This window comes from Rhinoraja longicauda, chromosome 10 (genome assembly GCF_053455715.1).
Source record: "Rhinoraja longicauda isolate Sanriku21f chromosome 10, sRhiLon1.1, whole genome shotgun sequence".
In the NCBI taxonomy this organism is placed as follows: Eukaryota; Metazoa; Chordata; class Chondrichthyes; order Rajiformes; family Arhynchobatidae; genus Rhinoraja; species Rhinoraja longicauda.
In genome coordinates this window covers 2,026,686-2,051,421 of record NC_135962.1, presented here as the reverse complement: position 1 = coordinate 2,051,421, position 24,736 = coordinate 2,026,686, and the positions used below count along the sequence as shown (strand labels likewise).

The 24,736-nt window shown below is 39.6% G+C and overlaps 1 protein-coding gene across 6 annotated transcripts; it reads right to left on the bottom strand.

The window, feature by feature from the left end:
• Positions 1-1,656: 1,656 nt before the first annotated feature.
• On the bottom strand, positions 1,657-24,064 carry slc25a47b (solute carrier family 25 member 47b). 6 transcript variants are annotated; one of them, XM_078406027.1, is made up of 7 exons: positions 23,823-24,064; positions 18,119-18,200; positions 17,866-17,909; positions 17,706-17,777; positions 15,093-15,275; positions 3,921-4,203; positions 2,324-2,948 (listed from the first exon to the last, which is right to left on the bottom strand). In XM_078406027.1, exons 4-7 carry the CDS (start codon positions 17,754-17,756, stop codon positions 2,662-2,664), a joined length of 804 nt encoding a protein of 267 aa, XP_078262153.1. In that variant the 5' UTR covers positions 17,757-17,777; positions 17,866-17,909; positions 18,119-18,200; positions 23,823-24,064; the 3' UTR covers positions 2,324-2,661. The 6 variants fall into 6 exon arrangements, with proteins under 6 accessions (XP_078262157.1, XP_078262153.1, XP_078262152.1 ...); XM_078406031.1 differs by lacking the exon at positions 18,119-18,200 and having other exon boundaries at positions 1,657-2,465; XM_078406026.1 differs by lacking the exon at positions 18,119-18,200.
• Between the last annotated feature and the right edge of the window lie 672 nt (positions 24,065-24,736).

Sequence of the window (24,736 nt, the reverse complement as noted above, 5' to 3'; positions counted from 1 at the left end):
CATTGCCCGTGTTGTAGTCGGACACAGTTGGGTAAGCCCCAATCGCAGTTGGATTGGGGCAGCAGTGGCGCAGCGGTAGAGTTGCTGCCTCACAGCGCCAGAGACCTGGGTTCAATCCTGGCTACGGGTGCTTGTCTATACAGAGTTTGTACCTCCCCCCGTGACCTGCGTGGCTTTTCTCTGAGAATTTCAGTTTCCTCCTACACTGCAAAGCCTTACAGGTTTATACCATACAGGTATAAATGTAAAAATTGTCTCTAGAGTAGGAAAGTGTTAATGTGCGGGAATCACTGGTTGGTGCGGACTCGGTGGACTGAAGGGCTTGTTTCTGTATCTCTAAACTAAACTAAAAAGTCCATCAAGATATATCATGGTCCTGGCCCTCATTAATTCTCTTTATATGCAAAAAGGAATTTATTTTTGTAAGTAGCAAACAAAAGGAACATGTTTCTACTCTTCTTCAGTCTGAAGAAGGGTCTCGACCCGAAACGTCACCCATTCCTTCTCTCCCGAGATGCTGCCTGACCTGCTGAGTTACTCCAGCATTTTGTGAATAAATGTTTCTACTCCTGTGGTCTAGTGAATGCCTCACAACACTGGAGGCCTAGCTTCAATCGTGACCTCATCTCCTGTCTTTGTGGAGTTTGCATGTTCTCCCTGTGGCCATGTGGGTTCCTCAGGATATATTGGTTAATTATTGACATGTGTATAAGATATGGTAAAACTTTTTTGCCTGCTAGCTGCTATCCAGGCAAATGGTACCATTCAAGAGTACGTAAAATAACTGCAGATGCTGGTTTAAATCGAAGGGAGACACAAAATGCTGGGGTAACTCAGCGGGTCGGGCAGCATCCCTGGAGAAGGAATGGGTGACATTTCGAGTCAGTCTGAAGAAGGGTCTCGACCCGAAATGTCACCCATTCCTTCTCTCCAGAGATGCTGCCTGACCCGCTGAGTTACTTCATTCAAGAGTACAGCAGGTAGTGCAAAAGCTCTGGTTTGCTCCCACATCGTGGGCAGTAGATTAATTGGTCGTTGTAAAAATTGTGTGTAGATGAGTGTGTACTTGAGTTATAGAATTGTGGGGGGGAAATGACAAGAATAGGGGGAAAATTAACAAATGGGATGAATGTAGGCTGATGTAGTGGTTGATGGTCAGTATAGACAATAGCCAGAGGGCATGTTTCCATGCTGTATGCATCTGACATTGAAAGAACAAAATGAATTTAAATTAATTTGCAAATTAACATGTAGGACCTTTTGCATTAATTAATATGCACTTGTTTTTAATATTTTAAGAATATTTAAATTGCACACCAAGAAAATACTGCAAACGATAAAAAATATTTTTGTTCTTATTTAGCTCAATCCATTGCCAAACTGTAAAATCAATACAAAAATGCTGTATTTAGGTTATAATGTGCAAAAATAAGTATTATTTTGACATTATTTCAATGACATAACCATCAATAAGCATTCAGCACCCAAAGGAATGGATGCAACGTTAAAATTTACACTGGCACAGATAAATGTGCAAATTATACCAAAATATATATTTCTCTCTAGTTCACTTTCTGCAGCCATATTAATTGGCACAATATTAATTGGCGACAGTAATAATTGAACATTTAAGGCGTTTAAAGGCAAAGGCACTTTATTTATTCATTCATTCTCCAGCCACTTAGAGTTGCTACCAAGCCAAGCATTTGTTGGCCTTTAATTGGGAATGCAGTGGAAGATCAACTTTAGACTCACTGCCACCCTTCTTGTAAGTATTTTCATGGTGCTGTTGACCAGAGTCAGGATTAAGACGGGATGAGGTGGAACATAGTGGAACCCGCAGAGAGTGGTATTTCCATGGCCCTTTTGTCCATGTCTTGGTGGTAGAAGTTGTGGATTTAGGAGGGACTAAGCAGGAGCCGAGGTGACCAACTGATGCACGTTTTGCAGCTAGAAGTCACTACATCCATTGCACAACATGACAGAGTGAAGAAAAGTTCTCAGCATTACAGCGCACCAGTTCCATAAACAAAGTCCAATGTTCAAAATGGGATCAAGATGAATCGGATAGTACCCTAGCTTATGGTAAAACCATTCAGAAGCCTGATTACAGAGGGAAGAAGCTGTTCCTCAGTCTGGTGGTACAATGCTCTCAAGCTTCTGTATCTTCCGCCTGATGGGAGCAGGGAGGAGAATGACTGGAGTTGGATAAAGCTTAATTACGTTAGCTGTTGTTCCCCAAGGCATCGTGAAGTGTAGATGACGTCACCAGTGGGGAGTCCAGTGTGATGGACTGGGCTACATCACAAGTCTGCAATTTCTTGCTGTCTTAGGCAGAGCTCTTCCCAAACCAGGCTGTGATCCTGCATCCTGACAGTATGCGTTCCACGTGCATCCACAGACGTTTGTAAGAGTCACCGGAGACACGCCAAATTTCTTCAGTCTCCCCACAAGTGGAAGTTGTGCTAGAAAAAAAAATGCTTAAACACCCAAAATTGATCAACCTGTTTCAAAAACGAAACTGAAAGTTGTGTCTGAGATTTATTGCTCTGGGTAGTCCACATTCAGCTATCTATATTTAAGATATTCAATCAAGTTCATGAAGCCTTGTGTAAATTTTAATATATAAAGATGCATTGCTGTCAAATGTTGTGTGATGCACTAATCCTGTAAATTTGCCTTTTTGAGGAATACAAGCACAGTTTCATATATTGCAAAGGTCATTCCATTGACAGGAAAGGCACGCACACAGTTCAAGCTCAGGCCTTTGAAGAAAACCCTCATTCCTTCTTGTCTGAAACTTTGAGTGATACAGTTCAGCACACCGTTATATTTCTGCTGTCCCATGCCATCCATCTGCATTCGAGACTTCATGACATCCATTGGAGTTGCCAGTATCCAGTAAGTCGTGCCTGCACATCCGCCAGCCACCAGCTTGCCCAACCAATCTGTTTGTGAAAAACCTTTTACTAACTCAAATATTTGATCGGTAACATGTTTCCACATTTTCATTATTCCACAATGTCAGTCTGCATGCAACCACCCTAAAAGGGCACAAGAATTTTACTTTTAGAATAAAAAATGCCCAACCCCAATTCACAGAATGCAAGGATGAAAGGAGAGCTTTTTTTGAGCGGTGCATAAAAAGCAAATAGTTATGGAGAAGAGTGTGAATGAAGTGATATAAACACAAGGATAACAATTTCAAATTAGAAAGATTTGATGAACATTAGCCAAATTATGTCAGCAGAGATGGGCAATAGCATCATAAAACATGGAACAGTGCAGCACCGGGACAGGACCTTTGGCCCACAATGTTTGTGCCACACATGATGCCGAGCTGAACTGATCTCTTCTGCCTGCACGTGATCCATATTCTCTATTCCCTGCACTTCCATGTGCCTGTCTAAAAGCCTCTTAAACACCACTATCGTATCTGCCTCCACCACCTCCCCTGGCATTGTATTCCAAGTCCCCACCGTTGTTGTAAAAAAAAAAACTTGCCGGTGGGGGGGCATCACCTACCTCCTCACGGTGGTGGACCACTTCATGCGGTGGCCGGAGGCCATACCGCTGGCCGACACATTCACAGCTACATGCGCTCGTGCATTGGCCGCGCACTGGATTGCTTGCTTTGGGGTGCCGGTGGACATCTCGTCGGACCGGCGGCTCCCAAGGGTCGGGCCATACCACTACCGACCCCTCGGCACGGGAATGGACCGGTCCGGGGGGGGGGGGGGGGCCCTTAGCTACGGGTATAAAGGACGGGGTTTTAGGCGCGATCGCTCTCTGGCAGACCCGACTGGTCTTGAGAACCCATTAAACACATCGCTCCCGAAATACCCGGCACCTCGCCTTTATTTCGAGCTTTTTCGACGCGCCACAATCTGACCTCTAAATGGTTCTAAAATTATACGTACCTGGTTTATGTTGTCCTTGTGGAGTAAGTTGTTCACTAAAAACGGAGTAGGCTACAAAATATAATCCAAAACATGGAATGTCTCTTAACCACAATGCAGTAATGCCTCTGTACAATCCCAGTGTGCCCTCCTCTTTTAATATTGTTATCAGGCAGTGTATTGGGCCTCTGTATTTGGGCATTGTTAACAAGCCATGAGATGAAGGACCTTGACATGGCTGATGAGGATGTGTCTGATTCTGCTGCCTTATCTTGATTAAGTCAATCGGAGCAAACACCATAGCCTGGAAAAAAATATACAAGATTTTATAAATGTCGGTTCTTTTTAATTGGTGCTCAAAAAACACTCAAAGATGGATTAGGAAAAGATATGCAAGTTCAAAAAAAGAATTTTTAACATCAACTTACCATAAACCCTGAAATTGGTTATAGAAACATAGATAATAGGTGCAGGAGGCTATTTGGCCCTTTGAGCCAGCACCGCCATTCATTGTGATCATGGCTGATCATCCACAATCAGTAACCTGTGCCCAACTTCTCCCCATATCCATTGATTCCACTAACCCCCAGAGCTCTATCTAACTCTCTCTTAAATTCATCCAGTGATTTGGCCTCCACTGCCCTCTGTGGCAGAGAATTCCACAAATTTACAACTCCGAGTGAAAAAGTTCTTTCTCACCTCAGTTTTAAATGGCCTCCCCTTTATTCTAAGACTGTGGCCCCTGGTTCTGGACTTCCCCCAACATTGGGAACATTTTTCCTGCATCTAACTTGTCCAGTCCTTTTATAATTTTACATGTCTCTATAAGATCCCCTCTCATCCTTCTACACTCCAGTGAATACAAGCCTAGTCTTTTCAATCTTTCCTCAAATGACAGTCCCGCCATCCCAGGGATCAATCTCATGAACCTACGCTGCAGGTTATGTGCTGTGAACTGAAGTTTATAAAATTTATAATCTATTGATGGAGAATTCCAATATAGAAGTCAATTTAAAGGGAATTCCCCAATGTATCTGATGAAACTATATTGGACGTCCTGTATACTTAATCTTTTTACATGAAATAATATTATGAACACTACCCAGGTTCAGAATAAGTGATTTCTATTAAATGACTGCTCCTGCTCTCCCATCCAGAACTGCTACTTTTATTGCTCTTTCCAAAATAGAAATTAAAAAACTCAATTGACAGGGGTGTTGAGAATATTTAACACACCAGACAAAATAAAAATCTTCTATCTCTGCTAAATATTTCATGTCCTCTGTGTGTCCCAGGGAGCTTAATAGCAGCCAATTCTGCACTGGAATTATCACTGAAATAAATGACCAGTTATCAGTCTGAAGGAGGGTCTCGACCCGAAACATCACCCATTCCTTCTCTCCTGAGATGCTGCCTGTCCCGCCGAGTTATTCCAGCATTTTGTGTCTACCTTCGATTTAAACCAGCATCTGCAGTTTTCTTTCCCACACATAAATTGATGGTCTCCCAGTATCCACCTCACCTCACATCCGGAATCTTGGAATCATCCTTGATCAAACCCTCTCCTTCGACAAACACATCACAAAGACAGCCTTCTTCCACCTCAAAAACATTGCCCGTCTCCGTCCATCCCTCTCCTCCACAGCTGCAGAAACCTTCATCCACGCCTTCATCACCTCCCGTCTGGACTACTGCAACAGCCTCCTCTAAGGCGCACCCTCAAAAATCATCAATAAACTTCAATACATTCAAAACTCCGCTGCCCGTCTACTCACACACACCTCGATCCGTGACCATATCACCCCCGTCCTTTATAAACTCCACTGGCTCTCCATCCCCCAGAGAATCCAGTACAAAATCCTCCTCATAACCTACAAAGCCCTCCATAACCTGGCCCCATCCTACCTGACCGACCTCCTCCACAGGCACACTCCCACCTGCACCCTCCGCTCTGCCGCTGCCAATCTCCTATCCCCCCACATCCGGACTAAACTCAGATCCTGGGGGGACAGGGCTTTCTCCATCGCTGCTCCCACCCTATGGAACTCACTACCCCAAACCGTTAGAGACTCCCCCACACTCACCACATTCAAAACATCGCTGAAGTCTCACCTGTTCAGTACTGCCTTCAACCACTGAAGGTCACCTCACCTTCTGTCTCCTTTCTCTGTTCATTTATTTATTTACTTATTTATCTATTTATTCATTTCCCTATGTTCTCAAAATCTCTGTAAAGCGTCTTTGAGTATATGAAAAGCGCTATATAAATAAAATGTATTATTATTATTATTATTATAAATTACCAGTGAATACATTTATGCAGTGCTGACTGGGAGATTAACATTGGCCACAGCTCTGGAAGAGCTTCAATTTTCAGTAATTGCTATTGAATATTTATTTTTTTTGATAAATATTTTTATTAAACATAAATACATATCAATAAAATTTACTTATTACATACATTCGTGATATTATTAATATTAACAATTATGTCCTACATATTTCTATACTTTTTTTTAGAGAGGGAGAGATAGAGAAAAATAAAATAAAAATAAGAGATCCAAATTGGAGAAATGAATGGAGTATTAAAAAAGTTATCTATCATTGGAGATATATCCATGATTTATTATTCATAATTCTTCCTCCATTCCATTATTCAGGCCACGGTCAGGTCCCCGCACCAAGCCATTTTGACCCTTTAAATATACAATAAATGGAGACCATATTCCTCTGAAAAGATTCAACCTGTCCATTAGAACAAGTCTCAATCTTTCCAGATGAAGTGTCTCCGACATTCCTGTAATCCACATTTTAATTGTGGGGGATGTAGGACCTTTCCAGAATTTCAGTATTAATTTTTTCCCAATTATTAAACTATAATCAATAAAAATTCTTTGATTCGTTGTTATTAATTGATCTGTTTCTAATATTCCCAGTATTATTAAGTTTGAGTCAGGGATCAGCTTCATATTAACAACATTCGAAATTATTTTAAATATTTCTGTCCAGAATTTAGTGATTTTTTCACAGTTTGTGAATATGTGCGTTAAGTTAGCTTCCAATTGCTGACATTTGTCACAAATGGCAGATATATTTGGAAAAATACTATGTAATTTAGCTTTTGAATAATGTAGTCTATGTAATATTTTAAATTGTATAAGAGAGTGTCTAGCATTTAGCGAACAGTGATGTATGTGTTGTAAACTTTCATCCCATATATCAGGTCTAATAATTTGACCTAATTCATTTTCCCATGATTGTCTATATATTTCTGTACTTGGAGCGTCGTTTTCCAGTAGAATATTATAAATATATGATATCAATTTTTCTGTATTTGGGTGTTTATTTAAACATTCATCTAAAATCTCTGTCTTTCTATTTCTAATTTCATGTGTATTTGCTTTTACATAATCTCTAATTTGTAAATATCTAAAGTAATCTTTTGAATGTAATCCATAAATTTGTTGTAATTCTTGAAATGAAAGGAAAAAATTTTCCCTATAGAGATCTCCCATCTTATTAATTCCACAGTTTTTCCATTGTAAAAAACCTTTATCTATCATTGAAGGTTTAAATGTGATGTTATTTACAATAGTAAGAGCTAGTGGTATACATTCCAATTTTAATATTTTCTTTATTTGTTTCCAAATACGTATTCCACTATCTATTATGAGGTTTTCACTATAGGTTTTCTTACTTATTTTATTATTGGCAAATAAAATCGAACTAATTTCAAAGGGCGAACAATCTTCTTTTTCCATTTTTAACCAGGTTGGTTGTTTATCTGTCTCTACTAACCAAAAGTTAATATTTTTAATATTGACTGCCCAATAATAAAACGTAAAGTTTAGTAGAGCTAGACCTCCATTTATTTTTGGTTTACATAAGTGTTCTTTTTTTATTCTATGGCTCTTATAATCCCAGATAAAGTTAGTGATTGTGGAATCAATCTTTTAAAAAAAATTTTTAGGAAGATATATCGGAATCATTTGGAAAAGATATAATAATTGTGGAAGAAAAATCATTTTTATTGCATTAATTCTACCTATCATTGAGATTGGTAATGTTTTCCAATATAAAATATTTTTATTTAATTTATTCAATAAGAGCGGAAAATTAGATTTAAATAAAGAATCAAATCTTTTTGTTACATAAATTCCAAGATATTTTATTTTTTCGTTTGCTATCTTAAAAGGAAATTGTTGTAATATATGTAGATTATTTACCCTTATCGGCATAAGTTCACTTTTGTTCCAATTAATACTATATCCTGAATATGATCCAAATTCAGTTATTAATTTTAGTAAATTTGGAATACTAATTTCCGGGTTTGTGATATAAAGTAATACATCATCCGCATATAAAGAAATTTTATTTTCAGTATTTGTGGTGTCATATCCATATATTTCAGGATGTATTCTCACCCGTTGAGCTAAAGGTTCTAATGCAAGTGCAAACAATAGTGGGGATAAAGGACAACCCTGTCTGCAACCTCGAAATAGATTAAATTTATTTGATAGTATTTGATTTGTTATTATTCTAGCTGTTGGATTGGTATATCGTAATTTAACCCAAGTGATAAACTTCTCTCCCAAATTAAAAAATTCCATAACCGAAAACAAATAAGACCATTCCACTTGGTCAAAGGCTTTCTCCGCATCTAACGAAATAATTACTAAGTCTTTTCGAATATATAATATTATATAATCGTCTGAGGTTATATGAGGAATATCGTTTTGGTATAAATCCTGTTTGATCGGGGTGAATTAGTTTATTAATAACTGTGCTTAATCTTTGTGCTAATATTTTCGTTAGTATCTTTTGATCAGTATTTAAAAGAGCTATAGCTCTATATGATCCTGGGACCTCCAGATCTTTGTCTATTTTAGGTATAAGTGTTATAATAGATTCATTTAACGTTTCTGGTAGTTTCTGACAAATATAGATATTTTCATAAAGTATCTTCAGACGTGGTGTGATCAGATCATAAAATGTTTTATAAAATTCCGAACCGATACCATCTGGTCCCGGTGTTTTACCATTTTTTAATGATCTGATAGACTCTTCAACTTCTTTTACTGAAATTTCCGCATTTAGTGATTCTCTATTTTGTAAATCCAACCCCTTCAGATTACATTTTTTAAAAAATGCTTCTATTCCTATCCTATTTTCTGTCGTTTTAGCTGAATATAGATTTTTATAATATTGCAGAAATCTCTCATTAATATCTTTAGGTTGTACTAAAGGTTCGCCAGTATGTGATTTAATCCTGTGGATTATTTTTTCTCCTTCCATCTTTCTAAGTTGACGAGCCAGTAATTTATGAGGTTTATCTCCAAATTCAAATTGTGATTGTTTGGTGTATTGGTAGTGTTTTACGACTTGATCTGAGTATATTTTATTTAATTTATATTTCAGTGCAGCGATTTTATTATGTATTATTATAGATGGATTAGCAGCGTTCTCTGTATCTAATTGTTTAATCTCCTTTTCTAATTCCTGTTGTTCCCTCCAATTCTTTTTATTATAGAATGCTTGAGAAGATATCATAATTCCACGGACATATGCTTTAAAAGTTTCCCATAGTAGGGCAGAAGATATTTCCGGTTTATCATTTATTTCGAAAAAAATCTTAATCTGTTCTGTAATATATTCCTGAGTTGTTTTATTTTTTAATATTTGTGGGTTAAATCTCCATTGTCCCCGTTTTTCCATTTTACCATTTATTTTAATCATAAATGTTAAAGGTGCATGATCTGAGATTGTAATATTATGGTATTTTGAATTATAAGTGAGTGAGATAAGTTTAGCGTCGACCAAAAAATAATCTATTCTTGAATAGGTTTTATGTACAGGTGAATAAAATGAGTATTCTCGTCCAGTTGGGTTTTCCACTCTCCAAACATCTTTAATATTACTAGTATCCATATATGCATTTAATAAGTCACTGGAATGTGATTTGGTTTTCCTTTGTCTTGTTGATCTGTCTAAATAGGAATCTAAAGTACAATTTAAATCTCCTCCAATTACTAAGTTATGTTGTGCTATTTCCGGAATGCAGTTAAATATTTTCTTAAAGAACAGTGGACTATCAAAATTTGGTCCATATACATTGACAAAAATCATTTTTTGTGCATTTAATTCTCCTATTACAATAATGTATCTGCCATCCTTATCGGTTATAGTTGATGTGTGTTTGAATAAAGTACCTTTCCGAAATAATATTGCTACGCCTCTTGATTTATGTGTAAAAGAAGAATGATATGTTTTATCTATCCATTTAGCTTTCAGCCTATGCTCGGCATCTTTTTTTAAATGTGTTTCTTGGATGAAAATCACGTCCGCTTTAATTGCTTTTAAATGTGCTAATACTTTACCTCTCTTAATTGGTTCATTAATACCTTTAACGTTCCAACTGCAAAACGTTATTCCTTCATTCCCCGTATTCATTTTTAAATCTTGCATTTTTTTGTCTATGGCGGTCTGTAATAGAGCCAATGGTTCAGTTCGACAGACCCGACCCCGCACCCGAACTCTGAATAGATGAGTTTTAAGACTCTTAAATGCCTCTCACCTATATATCTCCTTTGCTCCAATTTGTAACTCCGTTCAAACTGAAAATAATAATGATAATTAGTAATAGAAAAAAAAAGAGGATAGGTTAGAAAATTAGTATTGTGCACAAAGAAAGAAAAAACTACATCTAATGTTAGTGCAGTTAGTGCTAGCCATACTAACATGGCTACCCATCTACCGACTTCCGTAGTTGATGTTTCGAACTTATCCAGCCCCTATATTTCTTGGAATGGCAATATTTTACCGGGGGTATATCAAGATCCAATAATCGGAAGTGTTAAGATACAAATAATAAAACCCAGAATTAAAGGAAAAATAAAAGTAAAAATAACTATGAAAATTACTAGCAGGAAGTAAAAAAGAAAAAAGAGAGCAGATTTCCAAACATAACAAATAAAATCAAGCTCTGTATTTAACTCTGATCATTCCATTATAAGTAACTTTATAAGTAAGTATTAGTCATTAGTAATAATTATTAATTCTAATTATTAAAAATGCCGCGGTATAATTTTAGTATTCATTAGTTAATTATATTAGTAGCGCAGTTGTTAGTATCCATAGCAGAGTTTCCGATCCACTTCTTTCTCAGCTTCTTTAGTCATCAATTCAATTCCATGCAGCCCTGCAAAGTCATTTCTTCATGATGAGGCATCAGGGGTCTTCTCATGGTATAATCTTCTTGGCAAAGTCCAGTGCTTTCACAGGGTCGGTGAAAAAGTGTTCCTTCTTGTCATAAGTAACTCTTAGGGTAGCTGGATAACTAACACCATATTTCAAATCCGCCACTTCCCTCAGAATACTTTTGGTCTCGTTGAATGCTTTTCGTTTCCTTGCAACCTCTGCTGGATAATCTCGGTAAATGCTGATCCTGTGACCCTTAAAATCAAGCTTTCTGTTTCTTGATGCTTTTTGCATTATCTCCTCCACAACATAGTCGTTTTGTACTTTTATTATCATTTGTCTTGGGGGTGCGCCTACTCTTGTCTGGCGTCTCATCACTCTATGTGCTCGGGCTAGTTGAGGCTTTTGGTCCAGAGATAAAACTTTTTGCAGTAAATTTGCAGTGAATTCTCGGATATCTTGATCTTTCTCTTCCCCTTCTGGAATACCTGCAATTCTTAAGTTCTGTCTTCTCTGGCGACCTTCCAGTTCAGTACATTTCTCGTTTATTTTGACCAGCATATCAGTTAGACGTTGAGTTTCTGTAACGAGCTTTGCTGTAGTGTGAGCGCTTGTTTCGGCTAGGTCTTCAAGGTCTTTTATAGCACCCGTCTGCTGATTCAATGCCTTTTCCACTGGATTCAGCCTTTCATCAAATTCAACTTTCCCATTTTTAATTTTCTGATTCATCTCCTTTGATAGTCCAAATAATATTTCAGAGATTTCTTTCTTCAAATCATTCTTCAAATCATCTGCTATATTCTTAGTCTCAAGCTTTAAGTCATTCATTTCCTCCTTAATTTTTTTTATTTCTCCAGCAACATTCATCTGCTTTATTTCTTCCCTCAAACCAGAAATTTCACTTGCAATAAAAATTTTGAGTTCCTCACCTTCCGCTTTTTTGGTCAATTTTTTCGTCACATCTTCTTGGGATAACGTCCTACCTGAGGCCGAGGCTTCAGTCAGGCCTTCCCGCGGATTCTGCCTGGTAGCCCGACTTTTCGTTCTATCCGTGGGTGGGCTGTGTTGTGGAAACATTATAAGCCACGCGCTTGATAACGTCACTCACAGCAATCGGTGCAGGGCCAGCAGGCAGCAGGTAGGTCGATTTATCCCCGGTTTTTCTCCGTTTTTTACGAGGAGCTGGCTGGCGTTACCCTCTAGCCCTCCATAGCGCCACCGGAAGTCCTCGCTATTGAATATTTTATATCTAAATGAACTGGCATCTTAGTTTGATGCCTCGTTTGAAAACTGAACCAGCAGCATTTCCTTAGTCCTGCACCAAAGGTTAGACGTGGAGATGAGCACGGATTCTACGAGGCATCTCCAACAAAGATGTGACTACAAAAGCAATGATCATTTTGCAGCTAATTACAGACATCAATAAAATTGATTTTTAAAGTATGTTTTTGCTTGTTAATATCAGTCTATTTCATTAGTCTTTTCCCATATAAACATACAGTGCCCTCCATAATGTTTGGGAAAAGACCCATCATTTATTTATTTGCCTCTACTCCACAATTTGAAAAAGTCACATGTGGTTAAAGTGCACATTGAAAGATTTTAATAAAGGGCATTTTTATACATTTTGGTTTCACCATATAGAAATGACAGCAATGTTTATACATAGTCCCCCATTTCAGGGCACCGTAATGTTTGGGACACAGCAATGTCATGTAAATGAAAGTAGTCATGTTTAGTATTTTGTTGCATATCCATTGCATGCAATGACTGCTTGAAGTCTGTGATTCATGGACATCACCAGTTGCTGGGTGTCTTCTCTGGTGATGTTCTGCCAGGCCTGTATTGCTGCCATTGCTGTATTGCTTATGCTTGTTTTGGGGGCTAGTCCCCTTCAGTTTTCTCTTCAGCATATAAAAGGCATGCTCAATTGGATTCAGATCGGGTGATTGACTTGGCCACTCAAGAATTGACCATTTTTTAAGCTTTGAAAAACTCCTTTGTTGCTTTAGCAGTATGTTTGCGATCATTGTCTTGCTGTAGAATGAACCGCCGGCCAATGAGTTTTGAGGCATTTGTTTGAACTTGAGCAGATAGGATGTGTCTATACACTTCAGAATTCATTATGCTACTACCATCAGCAATTGTATCATCAATGAAGATAAGTGAGCCAGTACCTTCAGCAGCCATACATGCCCAGGCCATAACACCCCCACCACCGTGTTTCACAGATGAGGTGGTATGCTTTGGATCTTGGGCAGTTCCTTCTCTCCTCCATACTTTGCTCTTACCATCACTCTGATATAAGTTAATCTTCGTCTCATCTGTCCAAAGACATTTTTCCAGAACGGTGGTTGCTCTTTTAAGTACTTCTTGGCAAACTGTAACCTGGCCATCCTATTTTTGCAGCTAACCAGTGGTTTGCATCTTGCAGTGTAGCCTCTGTATTTCTGTTCATGAAGTCTTCTGCGTTCAGTGGTCATTGACAAATCCACACCCGACTCCTGAAGAGTGTTTCTGATCTGTCAGACAGGTGTTTGGGGACTTTTTTTATTTTCGAGAGAATTCTTCTGTCATCAGCTGTGGAGGTCTTCCTTGGCCTGCCAGTTCCTTTGCGATTAGTAAGCTCACCAGTGCTCTCTTTCTTCTTAATGATGTTCCCAACAGTTGATTTTAGTAAGCCTAAGGTTTGGTAAGCCTAAGGTTTTATTCTTGTTTCTCAGTCTCATAATGGCTTCTTTGACTTTCATTGGCACAACTTTGGTTCTCATGTTGATAAACAGCAATAAAAGTTTCCAAGGTGATGGAAAGACTGGAGGAAAGACTAGATGCTGAGAGCTCTCTTATACCTGCATGAAGGAGGCATTTAAACACACCTGAGCAATTACAAGCACATGTGAAGCCATGTGTCCCAAACAATATGGTGCCCTGAAATGGGGGGACTATGTATAAACACAGCTGTAATTTCTGCAAAGTGAAACCAAAATGTATAAAAATGGCCTTTAATAAAATCTGACAATGTGCAGTTTAACCACATATGATTTTTTCTATTACAAATCTCAATTGTGCAGTACAGAGGCAAATAAATAAATGATGGGTCTTTGTATCAAGCATTATGGAGGGCACTCCATGTACTGCGAATCAACTGGAAACCGTACAAGAATCTATCTATATCTGCCTTAAAAATACCCAAAGACAGCCTCCACAGCCTCTGTGGTAAAGAATTCCACACATTCACCGCCCTCTGAGTAAAGAAATTCCTCCTCATCTCCTTCCTAAAGGAACCAAGCTTCCATGAACACATGCTGAAAAAATCTCCGCCTGCTACTGTCCTCCTCTCGTTGAACATGTATTCTCACTGAACAACTTTTTCTTCGACTCCGTTCACTTCCTTCAAATAAGAGGTGTTCTTGTGGGAACATGAATGAGTATTTGAAGAAATGTTAATTCTGCTAATTCTGCTAATCCCCAATAGCTCCCCTCTAAACCCATTCTACACATTTGCCTTGCACAATCAGACTTTGTTGTTTTTCTCTCTATGCCCCCACCCCGTGACAGACCTACTGTTTCGCCCATCCCTGCCCTCCCTCCTTTCTTTCTGCGCAACTTCAAACTTTGTCACACCCAGCATTTTTCTAATTCCTATTTATGATTATGGACTTGACCTGCTAACATTAAAAATGCATTTTCTGGTTTTATTTCATGTTTTCCAAGTGATTTGTATTTCTGACATTGTTCCCCCATGGGCAGTTGGTACAGAACTAATTAAATGATCTAATTACCGGGATGTGTAGGAAAATAACTGCAGATGCTGGTACAAATCGAAGGTATCACAAAATGCTGGAGTAACTCAGCAGGTCAGGCAGCATCTCTGGAGAGAAGGAATGGGTGACGTTTCGGGTCGAGACCCTTCTTCAGACTGGGCTGAAACATAACCAGAGCTGAAACAAAAGGTAATGTGCAAAAGACAGAAGAGTGATTGCATTACAAACTTACCTCAGTGGTCCCCGCAGCACAGCCAGCAACAAAAACATCAAGTCTCGATGGTTTCAAAGCAGAGCTGCCATGCCGAAACTGGCATAAGAAATGAAGGCAATTTCTGTATGTGCCAAAACAAACAGAACTACATATCGCCACTGACAGAACAGGCAGAGCCATTCCTTTATAAAACCCGTAAACCTGTGGAAAGACAACAAACGTTCATGGACATTGCCATGGGGATATAAACAACTGGATTACAACATTAAGAATTGGAAGGTTATCTCATTTCGTGTCCCATTCATGATCAACTTGGTTCAGTTTGCATTTGGTTCCACTATCCAAACTCTGCAATGTGTGTTGAAGAAATCTCTTCATTAAATACTAAATCACAGATCATTCAAATTTATAAGCTGGGTGCAAAACAAAAGTCAAAATGAGTTAATTGAGCTTTAGCATTTAAAACTAGAATGGTGGAATAAAATGGGAGGATATTTTTGCTGCACCAAAGGCCACATCTGCAGTACTGTCGACAGTTCTGAGCTCTACAGGAATAAACCAGCCTTGGAAGGGATGATGTGCAGATTCACCCAAATGTTGCCAAGGCTCCAAGATTGAGATTGTAAGGAGCTATTGCATAAATCTGCAAGATAGAAGGCTAAAGTCTGATTTGGTTCAAGGTTTTGTGATTTGGAAATGTACTGATTGAGGTTTTTCTGATGTTGGGGAATTCCAGGGCAGGAGGGCACAAAGGATAAGATTTTGTTCAGCCCCTATGGTGCTCCCTCTCTTCCCTTTGCCCCACACATATTACTGCACATCCACGGGTCCAAGTAGTCTCCCCAGAAGGTAGAGCAGCAAACATGTCTCAGGTGGCAGATCCTCAGGCTCCTACGCCCCAAGTAACGTCTTCAGCTTCGCTTGCAGTGAATTGTGGACGCAGCCCAGACCATCACACAAACCAACTTCCCTTCCATCGACTCCATTTATACCTCACGCTGCCTCGACAAGGCCAGCAGCATAATCAAGGACCAGTCTCACCCTGGCCACGCCCTCTTCTCCCTTCTCCCATCAGGCAAAAGTGTGTGAAAGCGTACACCTCCAGAATTCAGGGACAGTTTCTTCCCAGCTGTTGTCAGGCAACTGAACCATCTTACCACAACCGGAGAACGGTTCTGAACTACTATCTTCCTCATTGGAGACCCTCAGACTATCTTTGATCGGACTTTACTGGCTTTACCTTGCACTAAATATTATTCCCTGATGAGTCCATATACTGTGAATGGTTCGATTGTAATCATGTATTGTCCTTACGCTGACTGGTTAGCATGCAACAAATGCCTTTCACTGTACCTCGGTACACGTGACAATAAACTGAAACTGAGCCATCAGAAGATCTGTACAATGATTTACAAACGTCCTTGGTAATCAGAAACAACTAAAATAATTGTAACAGATGTAACCATGCTAAAACTAAAGCCATATTTATCTAATATAAATTGTAAACATTAATGTCGATTCAAATAAAGAAAGAGAATTTAACTGCCCTTTCCCTTTCCATCCATGCCGTGACCTTATTAATATGAATGAGGATGTGCTATAGCAGGGGCTGACATAAAGCTGAAGGGTCAGATACAAGGTATACCTTTCACACTGGTCAGCATGGAGGAGCTCAAAGTTGAGCCAAGCCCTTGAATCGGAGGTCAGATATGCCAGTATCCAATCTTCAGTGTGTTCCTACTTCCACACCTGCGTGTTACAGCAGGAAATCAGAAACATGCTGACCTGACAGGGGTCTTCACTGACGGTTCCCTTCCCAAATGTTGGCCCGTGCATGAGAAAACATTCAGATACATTTCTTCATGCAAAGGATGGCAGCAATGTGGGATCGTCTCCCACCAGAAAGACTGTAGAGACTTCAAGTAGCAACTCAAAAACTGAGATCAATATTCTTTCTGAGTGAACGGGATGAAGGGAAGTAGAACTAGTGGAAGGAATTAAGTTACACACTCTGTGCTTTCACTGAATGGTGGAACCGGCACAAGGGACTTTGTCTTCAAAATGTTCAATTTTAAATAACAAACATAACAAAACAGGTAGACCAATTAAGCCAATCTGAGATCAATTGCCCTAAAGATCTATTTTACTAAGCTTTAAAAAGTTTTATTGAGCAGCATTTAGCCACTTACTTGACTTTATGGCTTTCCATTGTTTGTTGATGCAATATGTTATGTCAGCAAATGACAGTGAAAGTGATCAATTGACTGTAATTGAAGGCCTTGCAATTTATGATAAAATTTTATAGTTTTATAGAGGAATTAATTTGCACGAGATATTGTGTATAACCAGAAAATGAACTGCTTAACTTCTGGAATTTCCTCAAAACATAGCTGGCTTTTCATAGATGGCATATTCAATAGCATGTTCTCTGCAAGGTGGAAGATGTTACAGAATATCAAGGATATGAGAATGTAATTAAAGTTATGTTTTCCATCCAAAATTTCAGAAATTAAGTATTACAATTTCTAGTTTAAGGACAGTAACATTCAAGAACACCATCACTGAGCAATATATGTTTTTTTCATGGTTTCATAAGTAATGACTCTAAATTTCAAAGTTATGCAGACTTACTTTTTCTCTCCGATAAGTTGAGAGGATACAGTGCCAAACGCCGTTGTACATATGTTGTGTCTGAATTCTCACCTGATGAGACAACTGATATTAGCTCTAATATCGCACATGCAAATATGGACTACATCTAGCTGTACTTCTAATACAATATATACGTTACCTTGATCGTATCCAAAGGATATCCCACAACTGTAGCAAGTCCACCTGTGGTTGTAGTGCAGTTGTTACAACAGCGAATGCAAAACATAACTTTAATTATGTTCTAATAACTTTAGAACTCTAGAACATACTCATCTAACATTACATTTCTAAATCATGGAATCCTCCATCTATGAAAAGCCACTTATGTGAAGTTAACTCAGTTATTACTTATTTTGCCCTGTATACAGATACAATATAGAAACTTGTATTACCATAGAATCAGTTGCATGAATTGACCTAATGTTTGTAACATTCATCCATAATCAGTGTCGCTGGAAACAACTGATTTCCATCCTACGCTCCCAATTTATTATTCACCAAAGAATCATGGAAAAACAAGAGTTGGAAGCAAAGCAAAGTTTCTTCAGTCAGCTGCAAATAACCAATTCACATTCTGAACTTTCACTTTGGAGCTGGATTAAATATTTTTTTTAAATATTTCTCATTTCTACTGCAATTAAGCACGATTAGCCAAAGGTTTGCTTAAAACGCAGTGTGATCTACAAAAAATTGCACCTGAATTTGCAGACAAAAGTGTGGAATCCATCATTTTATTTATTAAATATTATGATTTGCAAAAGTCAGAAAGCATGTTTTCAGAAAGCAAGGGAAAACAGCTTAAACTTCCTTTAAATTTAGTTCATGGCATTTGATCATGTCTCCTAAAATAACAATATTATTTTTTCAGTACCCGTGATGCAGTTAATTGCTCAAATCCAGGCATCCGAGTTGAATAGTGACTTCTGATGTTATCTGTGTGGAGTTTTGCACATTCTCCCTGTGACTGCACGTGCTTCTGCTAAGTTTCTCCCTACATCACTAAAATGTGTTGATTGGCAAGTTTAGTGCCAATTGGCCAGTGTACAGTCTGAAAGAGCCGAGATAGACATAAAGATGCTAGAGTAACTCAGCGGGACAGGCTACATCTCTGGAGAGAAGGAATAGGTGACGTTTCAGGTCGAGACCCTACTTCAGACTAATGGATGATGTTTTGGGTCGAGACCCTTCTTCAGTCTGAAAGAGCTGATGAGAATGTGGGTAGAATAACATGGGATTAGTGTAAATCTAGTGCTTGTCGGCAGATGCAGATTCAGCAATTCTTTGTTTTGCTACAGTTTGGGTAACCCTGTAAAAATTAAATAAATTGCTGTATGACTCCATGACAAACCCGTTGTGCTGTTGCAAGTTAGAATTTCATTGTTCTGTTTCAGTACGTATGACAATAAAACACTTCACAAATTATAGGAGCAGAATTAGGCCATTCAGCCCATCAAGTCTACTCCACCATTCAATCATGGCTGATCGATCTTTCCCTCATGCTTTTTCCCCATAACTCTGACAACTCTTGACATAGTATAAGAAAATAACTGCAGACGCTGGTACAAATCGAAGGTATTTATTCACGAAATGCTGGAGTAACTCAGCAGGTCAGGCAGCATCTCAGGAGAGAAGGAATGGGTGACGTTTCGGGTCGAGACCCTTCTTCAGACTCATGGTTGGGGCGATACACCCTAATTTAAGTTCGTAATATACTGCGCAACATATAATTCCAGCTGCTTGGTGTGTTCATTGCCACACAGACTTGCAATAAAATGTAAATGCATCCTGCAATAAATATCTGCAGCACACCCAAGAAACTTTTCCTTGGCCTGCAAATATTAGACCAGAAATTATTTTCCTTGTAACAAGGAAATAAACAATTTGGCCCATTGAGTCTAAAGTGGCTTACAATGCTATCCCAGTTCCTCACTTATTTTACCCTGTGACCTCTTCTCCTTGCAGTCTCAATAATTCTCCGCAGACTTTATCATCCATCTTTGCATCAGGGGGAAGATTGCAATGGCTACCTAACTGACCAACCTGCATATTTTGGTGATGTGGAAAGAAACCAGAGAGCTGGGGGATACCAGAGAAACCAGAGAGCTAGGGGATGATTTCAAGACCAACATGCAAACTTCTCAACAAAAGAATCGAAGATTAAACCTGAACTGCTCATGCTGTTTATGCCCCCCAAAGTAATATTGATCAGGATCAGAGATGGCAACATTTTACTGCAGCAATTGAAAACAAAAAATAGAGTCTTGCTCCAGAAGTGGTTCAATTACCTCCTGATCTTCTTGTGTGTGCTTTTACGATTCATTTTACAGTCAGAGAAAGAGAAGATAACAATACTGAAGATGTCCAGTTATTTTGCTGGAGTCATTTGAGTGTATTACACAAACTACAATTTTCTTTTTGTTTATGTGAGATACTAAGGAGATAACTCTATACATCAATAGATATTTGACTCAGCTACAGATGGAAATACTTCAAGTACAATGAGCAGAGGAAACTGCTCCGATCAATGCATACTTGATAAAATTGCAATTATCAAAGGAATACTGAAAATTCAATGAATAACATATCTTTTATTGTGAAACGATCTAACAATGTTTGCAAAAGACACAAAGTATGCACTGAAGTTATAAACTTGCATAACAATAGCCTCAGCATGGAATACATTGTAAATATCAATAATGAAATCAAATGGAAAAGGTTAGAAATAAGATGAAATAATAATCTTTTAGCAAAGTTTTGCATTCCAATTAATGTTCTGCAAGTTAAAGATCATATAAGGCAGAAACAAACAATATAACAGTTTATACAATGTAAATGTTGATTTAACTCACAACCACAAATATTTTTATTCATTCTAATTACCTACCCACAATCTAAATGTGACAGCACACAAGGTGAAACTGTGGAATGCAGTTAATGTTCATGCCACTTTGCCTTGAATTATCAGCAATCTAATCGATTGAGGCATAGAAATTACTCTTAACAATGTGTACCCTATCTATTTATCACTCTATTGCACTTTATTTATTGATTTACGAGCGCAGTCATTTTTCTTCTACCTTAATGACTTTCCTGCCTTCCTCTAAGTCACCAATACTATTTTTGAGAATTTCTCAGAGGTTCGCAATATTTGTATCTAATCACAAGGGATTTGGTTGAGCTAATTGTTCCATTTTACTTGACCTACCCAGAGTGAACCCATTACACGACCAAGTTCTTTAAATGATTCAGGGAATGCTGCCTTTATTATTCCAGAATCTACTCCATACATTGAGCAATCTTTGCACAAATGAAAACTTATAGACTTCAATCCTAAATCTGACTTTCTCTGTTTAAAACCTGTGGCTTCTTATCTCCAAATTTCCTAACCTCTTTCTTATAATGTATCTTAACAATACTTTCTTTGTAGGCAAAAAGGTGCCGGCATGCAAGATTAATAAATGTACGTGGCTCATGGCTGTAAAACAAAAGAGTGGCATTTCGCTGGTACGTACCATCATAAATCTTAATCTGCACTGAACAATCTACTTAAAATCACCTCTCACTGAGTTACTCCAGCTTTTTGTGTCTCTCAAGAACGCCTGAAATTGTTGGTAAGGTCAATATTTATTACCTACACCTAATTCCATTGAGAAGGTGGTGGAGAGCTGCCTACTTGAACTGCCCCAATCCTCCAGGTGAACCATAGCACCACTGGGTAGAGGATTCAGACACAGCAGCAGAGAACATTCAGAGCAGGCAGATTTTGCAAAGGAGATAGAAACAGGCATTACAGGACTGCTGTGGAATGGAGATCACTAGAGTTGATGAGATCTGGGGTCTGGGATGATGTGGGTCATGGTCAAGGGGTAGGCATGAGGAGGTGACCGAGAGCTGGCACCAGGCCTCAGCACAGTAGAGCCTGCCAGACTACAGCAGCATCGCCTTTGTCGCCAGGTTTAATGGCAATACTGGGAATGTTACTGAGCAAGCGAAGGTCTGAATGTTTCACTGAACAATTGTGCTTGGTCCCCCAAGCACAAAACCACTTTAACTCCCCTTCACATTCCCACGCTGAACTTTCTGTCCAGAGTTTCCTCCATTGCCAGAGTGAGGCCACACACCTTATATTCTGCTTTGGTAGCTTACAACACAATGGTAATAAACATAGAAACAGAAAATAGGTGCAGGAGGAGGCCATTTTGGCCCTTCGAGCCAGCACCGCCATTCATTGTGATCATGGCTGTAACCACAATCAGTAACCTGTGCCTGCCTTCTCCCCAAATCCCTTGATTCCGCTAGCCCCTAGAGCTCTGTCTAACAATGAATTTCACTGTACCTCGGTACATGTAACAAATAAAACACCATATGCACTAGGGCCAATTTTACATTTATACCAAGCCAATTAACCTACAAACCTGCATGTCTTTGAAGTGTGGAAGGAAACCGAAGATCTTGGAGAAAACCCACGCAGGTCACGGGGAGAACGTACAAACTCCGTACAGACAAACACCCGTAGTTAGGATCGAACCCGGGTCTCTATTAATAATGAACTCTGCAATTTCCAGTAATTCCACCATGCCCCCATCTCTTTCCTGTGCCTACTCCCAAGTGGGCACCAATTCCTCCCACCCTCTCGAATCACCCAACTCATTCATATCTGTCCTCAAATCCCATTTCTCTTTATTCCCCCTTCTCCCTGTCCTCTTCCACCAATATCCCTTCCTCCCTTACATTTCACTCTTCCTCTTACCCTATCTGACACTTGTCTTCTTTTCACCTCTAGCCATCCAGCAGACAGCAACCACACCTGTATCCACCTATTATTTGCCAGTGTTTGTACTACCCCTCCTCTCATCCAGCTTTCTTCCCCCCTCTCCAACCACAATCAGTCTGAAAAATGATCCAAACCCAAAACACCACCCATCTATGTTCTCCATTGATGCTGCCTAACCCATTTTAGGATGAGAGGGGATCTTATCGAAACATATAAGATTATTAAGGGGTTGGACAAGTTAGAGGCAGGAAACATGTTCCCAATGTTGGGGGAGTCCAGAACCAGGGGCCACAGTTTAAGAATAAGGGGTAGGCCATTTAGAACGGAGATGAGGAAAAACGTTTTCAGTCGGAGAGTTGTAAATCTGTGGAATTCTCTGCCTCAGAAGGCAGTGGAGGCCAGTTCTCTGAATGCATTCAAGAGAGAGCTAGATAGAGCTCTTAAAGATAGCAGAGTCAGGGGGTATGGGGAGAAGGCAGGAATGGGGTACTGATTGAGAATGATCAGCCATGATCACATTGAATGGTGGTGCTGGCTCGAAGGGCCGAATATAGACTTATTGTCTATTGAGATAATCCAGTACGTTGTGTCTTTTTGAGTAAACGAGCATCTGCAGTTCTACACATCACTTGCCATACTTTACCCTATCCCCAATCCTATTTTCCAGCTTTCTCCTCCCAACTCCAATCAGTCAGAGGAAGAGTCCAGACCTGAAACGTTGTCTGTCTATTCCCTCTACAGATGTTGCCTGACCCACCGAGTTCCTCCAGCAGTTTGCATTTTCGTTCACAAGTTTTATGAACTCGTCTGATAACTTCAATGATTTGTGTATTATTTTTTTCAAACATATCGCTCAGGAAGGAGTGCATTAGTAAAAAGGTTTATCTCAACTGGCTAAGAGTTACTATTAAAGTATCATAGAAATATTACATTTCACAAAACACATATATATATGTGTCATGTCCCACAGCTCCTCATTATGACCTTTCATTAGTTTCAATGGCATCTTAATAAGCCTCAATGCTATAAGTACACAACTTCAGCATGTTGTGCCAACTTTTAAAACCGCTGACATGTTCATTTGACATTCATAAGCAACATTAGACAGTGAATGTACAAATGAACAAATATCTACAAACTGATTCGATTTGAAACCAGACATTTAAAAATTGCGAAGTCTCAAACCTGACAAATGACATTGTTTTGTTGTTGTTAATTGTTAAAACGTGATACATCGGCATAAAACGACAACTTCTTGCAGCAAATGTGTGTGTTTTTTCTCTCACTTTAGAAACTCTTGCAGCAGAGAGGAGGTTTCCTACCTGCAACCCACCCCGCTACAAAGTCAATGAAATGCATATTGCACCAAATGTCAACACTCCTCGGCGCTCACGGCATCGTAGACGTTGGTTTTGCAGTGTGAGGGAGGTTGTTTATGAGGAGAAGGGCGCTGTGCTCGACGACAGTTGTGTAACACACGCCGTGACTCCATGGGCGGGGAGGAGGCGGGAGGAGGCCGCTCCGCTCCCCTCGCACGCGGGCCAGTAACGGACTAAACGGCCGAATGCGGTAAACAGGGCGAGAGGCGGCGGAGAGAACCGAGTGGTGACGGAAATAGCCGAGTGACAGGTGGCGCACTGCCGCGGAGAGAGTCGAGTGGCGGTGAACATGCGCAGTGGTGGAAACTGCCGAGTGGCGGCGCGCCGGTGACGGAAACTGCCGAGTGGCGGTGAACATACGCAGTGGCGGACACAGCCGAGCGACGGTGGTGGCGGAAAAGGCCGAGTGACGGTTACCGGGCGACGGAAAGAGCCGAGCGGCACTTGATCACGACTGAAGGCGGGAGACTGGCATCTTCCCTTCATGGGCAGTCAGGCAAGTTGCAGTCGCTGGTTCTGTCTGGTGGTAACTTTATCTTTGGAGTGAGAAAATGCGGGTTGTCAGCGAGGAATGGAGTCCGGTTATTGCTGACCTCGAGGCCTTGTTTACCACACGTTTCCCCCAGAGACCTTCGGCCTGGACTTTATTTTCCTCAAAAGAAACAAAAGTAGGCACGAGTCAGCCCTTTGAGCCAGCACCGCCATTCAATGTGATCATGGCTGATCATTCACAATCAGTACCCCGTTCCTGCCTTCTCCCCATACCCCTTAATTCCTTTAGCCCTAAGAGCTAAATCTAACTCTCTCTTGAAAACATCCAGCGAATTGGCCTCCACTGCCTTCTGAGGCAGAGAATT

Bases quoted from the DNA above. Each gene is read 5' to 3' on its own strand.
- slc25a47b (XM_078406026.1), bottom strand. From the start codon at position 23,859: ATGCATTTCATTGACTTTGTAGCGGGGTGGGTTGCAG. The intron at 15,276-17,705 runs GTAAGTCTGCAT...GTCTTTCCACAG, and splicing joins CAACTTATCGGAGAGAAAAA to GTTTACGGGTTTTATAAAGG. The intron at 2,949-3,920 runs GTACGTATAATT...TTTCACAAACAG, and splicing joins ACAAGGACAACATAAACCAG to ATTGGTTGGGCAAGCTGGTG.